This window comes from Myotis myotis, unplaced genomic scaffold, assembly GCF_014108235.1.
Source record: "Myotis myotis isolate mMyoMyo1 unplaced genomic scaffold, mMyoMyo1.p scaffold_m19_p_20, whole genome shotgun sequence".
NCBI classification, from domain to species: Eukaryota; Metazoa; Chordata; class Mammalia; order Chiroptera; family Vespertilionidae; genus Myotis; species Myotis myotis.
In genome coordinates this window covers 209,554-220,730 of record NW_023416325.1, presented here as the reverse complement: position 1 = coordinate 220,730, position 11,177 = coordinate 209,554, and the positions used below count along the sequence as shown (strand labels likewise).

The 11,177-nt window shown below is 46.4% G+C and overlaps 1 protein-coding gene across 10 annotated transcripts in view; it reads right to left on the bottom strand.

Annotated features, from left to right (window-relative positions):
* Positions 1–1,587: 1,587 nt before the first annotated feature.
* Positions 1,588–11,177, bottom strand: part of PRR14L (proline rich 14 like) — a 29,250-nt gene continuing 19,660 nt past the window's right edge. For 8 of the 10 annotated variants that reach the window (XM_036353146.1, XM_036353152.1, XM_036353153.1 and 5 more), the window contains 5 exons: positions 10,951–11,022; positions 10,097–10,268; positions 9,449–9,555; positions 6,595–6,666; positions 1,588–5,921 (listed from right to left, as the gene is read on the bottom strand). In XM_036353146.1, coding sequence (XP_036209039.1) covers positions 5,645–5,921; positions 6,595–6,666; positions 9,449–9,555; positions 10,097–10,268; positions 10,951–11,022 — 700 coding nt within the window. In that variant the 3' untranslated portion in view covers positions 1,588–5,644. Of the gene's footprint in view, positions 5,922–6,594; positions 6,667–9,446; positions 9,556–10,020; positions 10,269–10,950; positions 11,023–11,177 lie in introns of those variants that run through there. The other 2 variants (XR_004974744.1, XM_036353148.1) reach the window with 2 other exon arrangements.

The window sequence follows — 11,177 nt, the reverse complement described above, 5'->3', positions numbered from 1 at the left end:
CGATCAGCCGCCTCCTGCACACCCCTTACCGGGGATGTGCCCGAAACCAAGGTACATGCCCTTGACCGGAATCGAACCCGGGACCCTTGAGTCCGCAGGCCGACGCTCTATCCACTGAGCCAAACTGGTTAGGGCTGTCTAACATATTTTAATGTTTATGAGAATTCGAGATTGTTATCTCTTGCTGCTGGATTTGCCCTTTTTCTTTAATATATTTCAGAGAGGAATGGAGGTGGGAGGTGGGGGGAACATCAATGATGAGAGAGAATCACTGGGGATCGAGCTTGCAACCCAGACAGGTGCCCTAACCGGGAATTGAAAAGTGACCTCCTGGTTCACAGGTGGATGCTCAACCACGGAGCCACCCAGGCCAGGCTGGATTTGCCCTTTTTGCCAATGATGAATGACCAACAGCTCCTGGGCAGTGCTTTCTTCGGAATGTCCCTACTGCCACTAGGGGGCAGAATTAGCCTAACATTTAAGAACCAGCATGCAATCCCTGTGATTTTGCAAACTGAATGGTGGGGGCTGAGCTGCATTACTGCGTTTGTGGCCCCTTTGTTTGCCTTAATGGACCCTTTTCTCCATTAAAAAAAATTGGTTAAAAATTGTATTTTACAATAGTCTGTTCAAGTAACTGCAAAGGTTCCGTGTGCAAGTTCTATTCAAATAGGTTCTATCTCAGTGAAATGCAAAGTTATCAACTGTCAGTAAGGAGGGAGAAGACACTGGAATTTGAGGTTATGAAAAACTCACCTATGACCCCTGGAAGTTGCTTGAAGAATTTTCTAGAACATTTCTCAAGAGAAGTCCCAGAAGGAACTGCAGAAACGAGGTCTCCATATTAGCAGAGGGCAGGACACCAGAGACCTTTTCTTTTTTTAAGACCATCATTTTTTAATTTAATTTTTCCCATCACCATTTATCCCCTCTATGCCCTGTTATCAACCCCCACAGTCACACACTGTTGTCCATGTCCAGGAGTTGAGAGAATTCTTAAAACAGTTTGGACTAGTCCTCTTATTCTCAGGAGGACCTACCCATGCTAAGATTCTGAGATGGAAGATGTTAAAGGAATAACACCACCTTAATTGATGACTAGCCTCTGCCTTCTAAACAGAGGAAAAGTGTAGAATACTCCTCAAGTAATGGTGAAACCAAACAAGTGCAAGGGTACATGCCCGGGTTGTGGGTTCGATCCCCAGGAGAGCACGTGCAGGAGGCAGTCCATCAATGATTCTTTCTCATCACTGATGTTCCTCTCTCTTCCTCTCTAAAATCAATTTTAAAAAATCAATGGAAACAACATTCTCAGATGAGAATTAACAACAACAACAAAAGGAACAAAGAGAAGGGAAGGAAGAAAAGCTTCATGGTAGCACGGAAGGCACGTGAAGGTAGAGTGCCACACGTCCTGAGCACAGGACAGCCCTTAGGACCTGGTGGCCGCTTTGGAGGGTATGATGCCTGTTCTGATGATAACTTTGTGATGTCTATTTTAAAAAAACCAGCCTCATGACATTACAGGCAGAATTTTAACTTATTAATGCCAAGCCATAAGAATAAAATAACAGCCTGGAGAGTTACTTGAAAGGCTTCAAAAATTCTTTATTTTCATAAATTAACACACATAACAGTGGGAATTTTAGAGGCACAAACTACCAAACAGAACAGGAGCTGCAGGGGCATCATGTATGCCAATGTCACCAAAAAATGTACAAAATCTCACTGAACTATTGATCGTGATAATATATAAACACGGCAGGCAGCTACTCACTGGCCAGCCCAGCCCAAGGAGATGCGGAGGCCTCTCACCGAAATTCAAATCCAATTCAGCACCAGAGAGGGACTCGTGAAGACACACAACGAACAAGCATCAGATCGGACTATGCTGTGCTGGATGGTGGACTACTCGGGGGCCTTCACTTTACCATCGAATAGCCTTTGCTGCTCCATCTGTGGTTGGAGACCATTACATTTGATTGTGATAAAACGGAGCCTTCCTCCCCAGCCAGCCTTTTACGTAAGAAGTTCAGTTGTGGTGCAGGAGCCCTTCCCTCCCATGAGTTCAGGAAAGCTTGCTCCACATTATCTGGCCAATTATTTAGACTTTGGATACAGCCACCCACAAGGTGGTGATGAGGAGGTCCTTTCCATGATACCAGGGGAAAAGCTTACAGAAACAAAACAGGAGAATTTTAAAAGCACCAACTGCATCCACCCTCCCACCCAGGGAGCAGGAGAAAAGGACCACGGCCGAAAGTTGGTCTCTTGCGGACGCTGATGCACATGGGACTGTGAGGTGGCATTCTGGCCTGGAGACGACCGCGGGCTCCGTGTGCCACGAGGCTGCCCAAAGCTCGAGGACCCACCCCAGCCCTGCCTCCTTGGTGCAGCTCCTGGCCTGGCGGGCAGGGATGGAGCCGTGGGGGACGGGGGGTCGTGCCTGGAGGGTGGGATCTGGAATTGACCTCAGGTTGGCTCTGGCACCCATCAAGGCTCTTTCAGGCAAAAATGTGACGAAGTGTCATGATTTCACAGCTCTCGGAGGAGCGCAGAGCTTTGGGATTCACAGCATGAGTTTCTGAGCTTTTCAGGCTCCAATAAGGCAAACGCTACATGTCTTTCCACTGTACCTCCCTCAGCTGTAGCTCTCAGAGCAAGGTCAGTAAGAAAAAGTGGACATAATCTGGTTTAAAAGGTGATGAGGTATGAAGAAATGAAGCTGGAAAGGAGGCCAAAGGAACAGAGATGGGGAAGGTGGGTGGGAAAGCAAATACAGCTGTAAACTAAAAGACGAGAAAACCCCTAGTTCAAAGTCTCGGTGAAAAACTGACGGGTGAAACCCCAACTGGACCTGAGATTTCTCCTCTTTCCCACATTAATGACACTACACCAGAGTTGAGTAAGTTACGGTTAACTAGAACTCCCTGCCACTTCGGAAGGAAGTCCCCAAACTTAGGAACTGTACCAGGGCCCACCAGAACCAGACACTCGGGGCAGGCCGTGTGCCAGCAGCTGACTCACATCCCCAATCATTGGCGGGTCCCACAGGCTCCGAGGACCACCAACAGCGCTGCAGCTTGCTAGCCAATGGGGAGGACAGAGGTAAGACACGTGTGCCTGAGCATGGCTAGAACCCTTCTAGCGACTTTAGGCAAGCAACGGCAAGTTCGCAGTGGGGACCCATTCTTAACTTTGCGGCGGGGAAAGGCCCTAACCAGAGGGCATGCCGAGAACTTCAGGGATAGACAGGTTGGCCTCAGAGCAGCTTCTCTCCCACATTCCCAGGACGAGGAAGGAACCCAGGTCTCCATTTCCTCCAATTCTCCCTTCCCAGACACCAATGTCCCAAGTCACTCCTGCTGGCTCATAAAATGCCCTGCTGCTAACGGGCAAACTTGAAGTCGTAATTGTAAAGTTGGTGCTACCACAGTGCGCCCATCTCAACCTCAGCCTGCAGGATGCGTGGCTACATCACTGACTCGGCTAGACCGCACGGGCGCTGGCAAACAGGGCTCTGTGGACTCACTGGGCGTTTGCAAGCGTGTCCAGCAGTACTTCCCTAAACACGTTTGGACAAGGGCACATGGCATCACTCACCCACTCCTAAAGCAAGAAGACAGAAGCGTTAGGGGCCCTGTCCCAGGAAGGGAGAAGTACCGAGGTGAACACAGGTCGTGTCCATACAGTCTAGGGCTCTAGGCCAAGTGGATGTGCAAGGGCAGAACGGGCTCACTCAGAGCCGGGGGAAGCCCGCTCTCTCCTGACGCTAGCTGGCCGTGGCCTGAGAAGCCTCGGGACTCCCAGGTGTGTATGGGACTTACTAGGCGCTGTCTGAGACAGGGGCCCAAGACAGAGGTGCACTTTGTTTTTTCCGGCTCATGTCCGTCTCACTGCTCCAGTGTGGCACAGACTGTCAACCTGCAAAGGAAAGGCACATAGAGACCTCCCACCCCACCCGTCTCCCCACTGACAAATGGGGAGCCACAGAAACCTAGGAGACACACCCCAGGGCGCCTCTCTCTCCTCTAGCAGCCTGGCGGCAAGTGCCTGGCGCCGGGACAGTTCCCACTGGCAGCAGCTTCTGCAGTGGCTCTGAGGAGGACAGGGAGAGGTGACCGGTGTCCGGAGGCTGCGTCTAGTACTCCATTCACCAGCCAAGGAATGTAATTCTCTGAACTCTTGTTTTGAGAGAGAGAGAGAGAGAGAGAAACACAAGGGAAGAAGGGCAGGGGAAGCAGGGTGCGGGCACACAGGGATTAGTGGGAAAGGAATGAACCTCTGGGACTGCTAACCCACACAGCATCCTTCTGCCCAGACTCCTGTGGGCACAAAAGAAGACGCTCAGCAAGCACGGGCATTCTACATTTCCAGTAGGTTCGACACAGGAGCCCAGAGAACAAAGAGGTGTCCTCAGAGGGGCCGGCCAGCCGTGGGATTTCGTGATCCCACCGCAAGAACACACCACTGAGCTTGAACCGCGGTGGCCCCTCCCCACTCTCAGGGCCGGCTGCTCCGACAGCTGCAAACACACTGGTCGGCCTCTACCACCGCCTATACTGTTGTTCCCAACTTTGTTACATTCCAACACTTCAGATAAAATCCATTAAAAGACCACACCCAACCATCACACTTTAAAAATGATTGGGAGAGAAACCTGCTCTTACTTCCGTCATTAAAATTAATACATCTACTTAGCACGCAAGAATGAGAACCCAGATGAAAAAAGTACTCCCTCTAATGAACTGCAGAGAGAGAGATGGGGAAGGGATTGCTGAAACACGTGGATGGAAAAGTGTCTCTCCACTGTCCCAGACCATGCAGATACACTGGGTCAAACTCCTACCATCTATTCTGCAGACATGTATTATCTTTCTCCTCAATGTCTTAAAAAATTGTTTTAAAATCACATTTAAAGGCTCTGAACATGCAGCAATTTAAAAAAAAGGAATAAAACAAATGAAAATAACACCACAACGTTAAAAAGTGCAACTTACTCTGAATGGGGCCTGGATGGCCCCTCTGGCACTAGTGACCCACAGTCACAGAGGGGAGGAAAAAATGATGGGAAAACACACACACACGCACACGCACACACACGCGCACACATATACACACACGCACACGCATACACACACATATACCCCAGGTTCTGGGCAGACAGACTCAAAGGATTAGAAAACACCACAGGCTCATCGTTCCTCAGCTACCGAAATGAGCTGTGAGGCCACTCAGGCGAGGACGCCAGGCCCCCTCCCTAGGCAACATCTGTGAGCAATCTTGGTCTAGCACCACCGTAAACAGCGTGGAACTTTCACAGGGACGTGCCAGTGCTGGAGTCCTTGGGATCTAGTGTTGTCGAAGGTGCGCTGCGCCCTCCTCTGTGGATGGCAGAGTGTGGGAGGCGGCGGCCCGATGTCACTCAGGACCACTTCCAGGAGGAAGGGCGCTTTCCTGAGGTTCTAGATCAGCAGTAGAAGTAGAGGGCCCTCCGCCACCAGTTTCCAAAGAGGCTGCACCTTGAAGCAGTAAAAATCCATGGATTGCAATTTGAGTGGTTTGGGCACTGGGCAAACTGATGCAACCTCTTCCCAGGAGGCCTGGGAAATCTAACATTGAGACGCCCCAACCAAACTGCTTCTCAACACCCAGGTGATGGCTCCTCTTCCTCTTCCTTGGCAAAGAAGGTCTCCAGTTCCATTAGTTTCTGTATCAAAAGGGCATCCAGCTCTCGACTCTGCAGGGCTGCCTTCTGGGCTCTGGTGAAGCTGCCTGTCACCTTGACCTTCCCACGAGCTCTCCTCTTTCTTGGGACAGTAAAATCCTGAAACTCGAGAACTCGCTTCCTCTTCTGTTGGCTGATGGAGATTAGCGTACCATTTCGTTCCTTAGGTTCCTCAAAGATGGTCTCTAAGCACCTAAGAGTGGAACACAAAACAATCACCAACACACCAACTCAAGGCCACACGTCTAGTCAACAGGGGCTGAGAGCTGTTTGCACCAACTCCGTAGGCAACTATTTCCTCTGGCCAGTATCTTTTTTTTTTTTACATGTGTGTGTGTGTTTTTTCCAACTTTATCAAGGTATAACTGACAACTACAACTGTAAGATATTTAAAAGCATAATACTGTGACTTGATATAACTGCGCACTGGTAAAGGATTCACATATTGGGGTTAACACACTCATCACCTCAGATATTTACTTTTGGGGGGAGGGGAATACAGTCCAAGGACTTGAACTGAATTTAGACCCAAAGCCAGCCAAGTAAAACCTTCTCTGTGTTCGGAATCATATGCAATATCAGTGATTATTAGTCCAAAAGACAGCCAGCATATTCAGTAAAAACTCTAGTACAAACTAAAAGGAGACTACATTTTCTGTATTAACTAACCCAATACACATTTCTTTCCCATCCCGCCACCGACCCCAATTCAAATGCTGGGAACTAAAAGCAACAATCCTAGTAATTTCCAAGACCTGACATGGGAAGAACTGAGCATACCCTGTCTGCAGTTAAAGAACTAGAGATTTACATCGATCATGTCAGAAGCCCTCCCCATGTATTCCTGCCTACTCATATGTACCTACCTGTTTGCAGGAGGAGACTTATAATTCTTGTTGGTATATATTTCTTCCAAACTGAACTCCTTTTTCTTTAACCTGAAATGAGAACAAAATGTTTGTCTCTTACAAGAGGTAAGATTGGCTTCCTAACTCTGTCCATTAATTTACTTTCGACCTTTCTGTAGTATGTTTTAGATGCGTTTCATGTGAACGTAATACTGGATTTTCCCCCCAGGCTGCCATTCTCTCCAATGTTATGAAATGTAGCTCATTTATCCTTATTGGGAATGATACAGCTGAATCTATAACTATTTTCTAAACTTACTGCTTCTTTTTCTTCTCCTCAATTGACACCTCCCCCCGCCCCCGCCGCACTTGCTGCTGTCTCCCTTGCAGCCCATCTCCTGGCTTAGAAATCGTACACTCTTCTATTCTTTCAGTGGTTGGCAAGAATTTTATGAGTATATTGAACATAGAAACTAAAGTGCATCAATATTTTTATCCTTCTCCCAACAACACAAGGACCCTGGAACACGAGAGACCCTGGATCTATCTAAATCAGATCAGTACTGTCCCAATTTATGTTATCAGTGCTCTATTTTGTCTCCTTTTTTATTTTGTAATTTCTTTGATGAATAAATCAGGTAATCTGGATTCCCCAGTCAAGATTTTTTTACTTGATTCCATCTACATGGTGTCATTTAACATGCTTCTTTGACCTAAACATATGGGAATACTATAGATGTTTCCTACAGACAGGCAATTAAATACAGAGGCATAATCAGATTAAGGTGTGTTTGGCTAGGAAGACTTTTAGATGGTGCTGTAGTTTCCATCACAAGGGACATGACCCTTGTTTTCACCCTTTTTGTGCTATTGATAGCCACTGAAAAACACTGACAGAGAGATAGATTTACTCTTCTTTACCAGGCTCAAACCCGCAACCTTGGTATTATCAGAGGATGCTCTAAACCAACTGAGCTACCCAGCCAGAACTGCTTTTCAGAAATTTTAAAAAATATACATATTTTTTTATTGACTTCAGAATGGAAGGGAGAGGGAGAGAGAAATAGAAAAATCAATGATGACAGAGAATCACCAATCAGCTGCCTCCTGCCCATCCCACACTGGGGATCGGCCCAAAACCCAGGCATGTGCCCTGATCAGAAATTGAACTATGACCTCCTAGTTCAGGAATTGAAGCTCAACCATTGAGTCATGCCAGCCAGGCTGGTTTTCAGAACTTTTATCTACAAGGTAGAATACATCCAATTCTGAATCCTATTTTATTTTAGTAATGATCAATAATAGAACTATAAGATAAAAATACAGTAAGATGAAAACCACATGGGAAAAGTGAAGCATGAATCATGATCATAGTAAAAATTAACTATTAATTGCATATGTGTTGTGTGAACCAGTATAATAGCTACAGTACATTTTTTTGGAATCTCTATTAGACTTTACAGCAACCTTGAGTATTGGGAATTTTCACTCACATTTTACAGAAAAGTTTCTAGAAGCTCAGGAAGGTTATTAAATAACTTACCTGGGGTGACTTCAGGGACCATGTTAGGCTTCTATTTGCCAATGAGAAATGAAGGAGTGAGAGCCACTACATGAAAATAGAGCTCTGGAGGCCTTCTAAAAAATGTTTCAATTGTCATAATGTGTCCGTGTAACACATAAAATTGGATTCAGGCTAAATACATAATTTGGAATCTGTTTTTTCTCCCCTCTTTACTTTATAGGATTAGCAATGGTCTCTGTCATAAAAAAATAAATATTTAGAGCCCTAGCCGGTTTGGCTCAGTGGATGGAGTGTTGGCCTGTGGACCGAAGGGTCCCAGGTTCAGTTCTGGTCAGAGTCATGTACCTCAGTTGTAGGTTCCTCCACAGCCCGAGCCCTGGTCGGGCCTCGCGCAGGAGGCAACTGATCGATGTGTTTCTCTCACATCGATGTTTCTGTCTTTCCTTCTCCCACTCTCCCTAAAAATCAATGGAAAAATACCCTTGGGTGAGGATTAACAAAATAAATAAATAAATAAATAAAATGACCAAATGGTTTATGACACGTGTTGGTCCAGTTTAAAAATAAAAATAATAAATCTTTAGAGCCGAAACCGGTTTGGCTCAGTGGACAGAGCGTCGGCCTGCGGACTGAGGGGTCCCGGGTTCGATTCTGGTCAAGGGCATGTACCTGGGTTGCGGGCACATCCCCAGTAGGAGATGTGCAGGAGGCAGCTGATCGATGTTTCTCTCTCATCGATGTTTCTAACTCTCTATCTCTCTCCCTTCCTCTCTGTAAAAAAATCAATAAAATATATATATTAAAAAAAAAAAAATCTTTAGAAACAAAATCTTTTAAGGCTATAAGTAGACCATAACATGGATCTGGTATTTTCGAAAAAAATTTAATTCTTTCCTTCATAACATTTAGGCCCCTTCCCAGTTTTGTGCACAGAATGTTGTGAGCTTGAGCTGTGGGGTCGGGTAAGACCTGTGTGAGACAGAAACCACCTGTGTCGTGACTGGCACTATGGCCTACCAGGTTCCTAACCCAGGAAGCTCAGCACACTTACCTACACCTGGGGTGACAACAGTGTTTTCCTCCCAGCACCACTGAAGGGCAAACAGAGAGAGTATCCACCCAAAGGGTGCATGGTGAGCTCAATGGTGAGCTCAATGCAGATGATTAGGAGTGTGGTGAGATACCTCTGCACATAAGTCTCTGGCCACACTGCCAACGAATATTCTTGGGTCAACCTTAGGAGTAAAATAGCTCAAGGGTATACTAGTAGATCACTGAAAGGTCATTGTATTATGTCAAACGATTTTCCAAACGAGTGAAGCTATGTGTATTAGGGAAAGAGCTCACCTTTTGGGGCGAGGGAGGCCCATGGGGGTAAGATTAGGGTCTGGCTTAGGAATGGTTTTCCGGATGCGAATCTGTGAGACTTTCTTTGGCCTCTTCTCTGGCTCAGCCTATTTTTAAGGGTTAAAAAGAAAGATACGTCAAGTTGTAAGATGTTTTAAAAAATATAAAGTCCCTTTTTTCACCCTCAAGATATCACATCCTCCATTTACAGATGACTCTAATAAGTAGTTTATGACAAAGCTTCCCCTGCTACTCCTGCCACCAGTGTTTTCAGCAACTATCCTACTTTATATTAAAAGAGAGCCCTATCATTCTCTGTTGGAGACAGCAGATATTGCAAAACTGAAAAATGCCGTCATTCACTCATCCTCTCTGAATGCATGAAGCAGCGCTGTGGTCTAATTCTCTAAACAGTGTTAAATTCTGTCATTAAGAAAAAAAGATCCAGAAAACAATGTAGATTAAGAGCTCCAGGGTAGCTGCAGTGGACAAACAGAAACCTCCTCTTGGTGCTCTCCAGGACGCAGCGGAAGCTAAAGGTGGCAAGTAAAGGCAGTCAGGGCCATGTGTACCTATCACGTGATCTGTCGTCATCGATGGCCATCTCCAGTGCCTCTGCCACCTGACCCCGGAGCACTTCACACTCACCTCTTTCTGCTCTGGAGGGCTGCTCTGTGGACGGGGGCGCGCTGCTGTCACACCATCCAGTTCATCTAACCCAGGAACCGGGAACTCAGAGGCGGACAGCAGGAGCTTGCCGACAGCCGAGTCTGTTACCAAGCACGACTTTGGTACCAGGGCAGGGAACGGAGGCTCTAGCCTAGCAGCACCGAGAGAAAAACACAAGAGAAAGGATGGGACTCACTTTCTACCTCAGCACATTCAACTTAACCCCCAGACTAGGTTGAAGCCTTTTGCCAGCAATGACATTTCAACCTGATCTCTAGTCACATCTGGGCATAGCCTGTGTCTATGTATGTAAAAATTTACAAGAATGCGGGCAATCCATTTCATTGGTATGGAGTGATAAAATAAGGAAAAAGTAGTGAATAAGGAAAAATGTAAAAAGGAACAGATTTTTTGGAAGGGAGAAGACATTTAGTGAACGAAACAAATGAAATGTAGGCAGATGAGATCAATCCCACCCAGGCACTGAAGTTGGGCTAAATGACCAAAAATAGCTTGAGAGGGAACTTACAGTATAATGAGCTGGCTAAGTGATTTTGATTTCCCCCCCTTATTTGGTATTGATTACATATTCTTAGTTGTTACTTATAATAAAACACATTTGAATCTAAGATTCAATCTGGTTTAGAAGAAAAACAAAAGCTCAGAATCACACCAGGCCTGATCCACACCATCCGCTACCATATTCTCTCTCTCTCTCTCCCTCTCTCTCTCTCTCTCTCTCTCTCTCTCTCACACGCGCGCGCACACACGCGCACACACACGCACACTCACTCACTCCGCAAGTCCTCATGCGCCAGCACCATTGGACTTACCTCATCTGACCGCCACTGGTGTTGTAAGCAGCTTCCATGCCTGGAAGAGGCACATACGGTAACATGGTGTGGCTGAAGCGGAACAAAAGTACACGAGCAATAGGTTAGGGCAGTGGAACAACAGAAAATGTTTTGATGTCATTATGGGTTTAGCACATGATGGTCAATTAGAGCCCCAGGAAGATAAGAAATGTCAGTAACTCAGAAAGATGACAATCTCCCAGTTG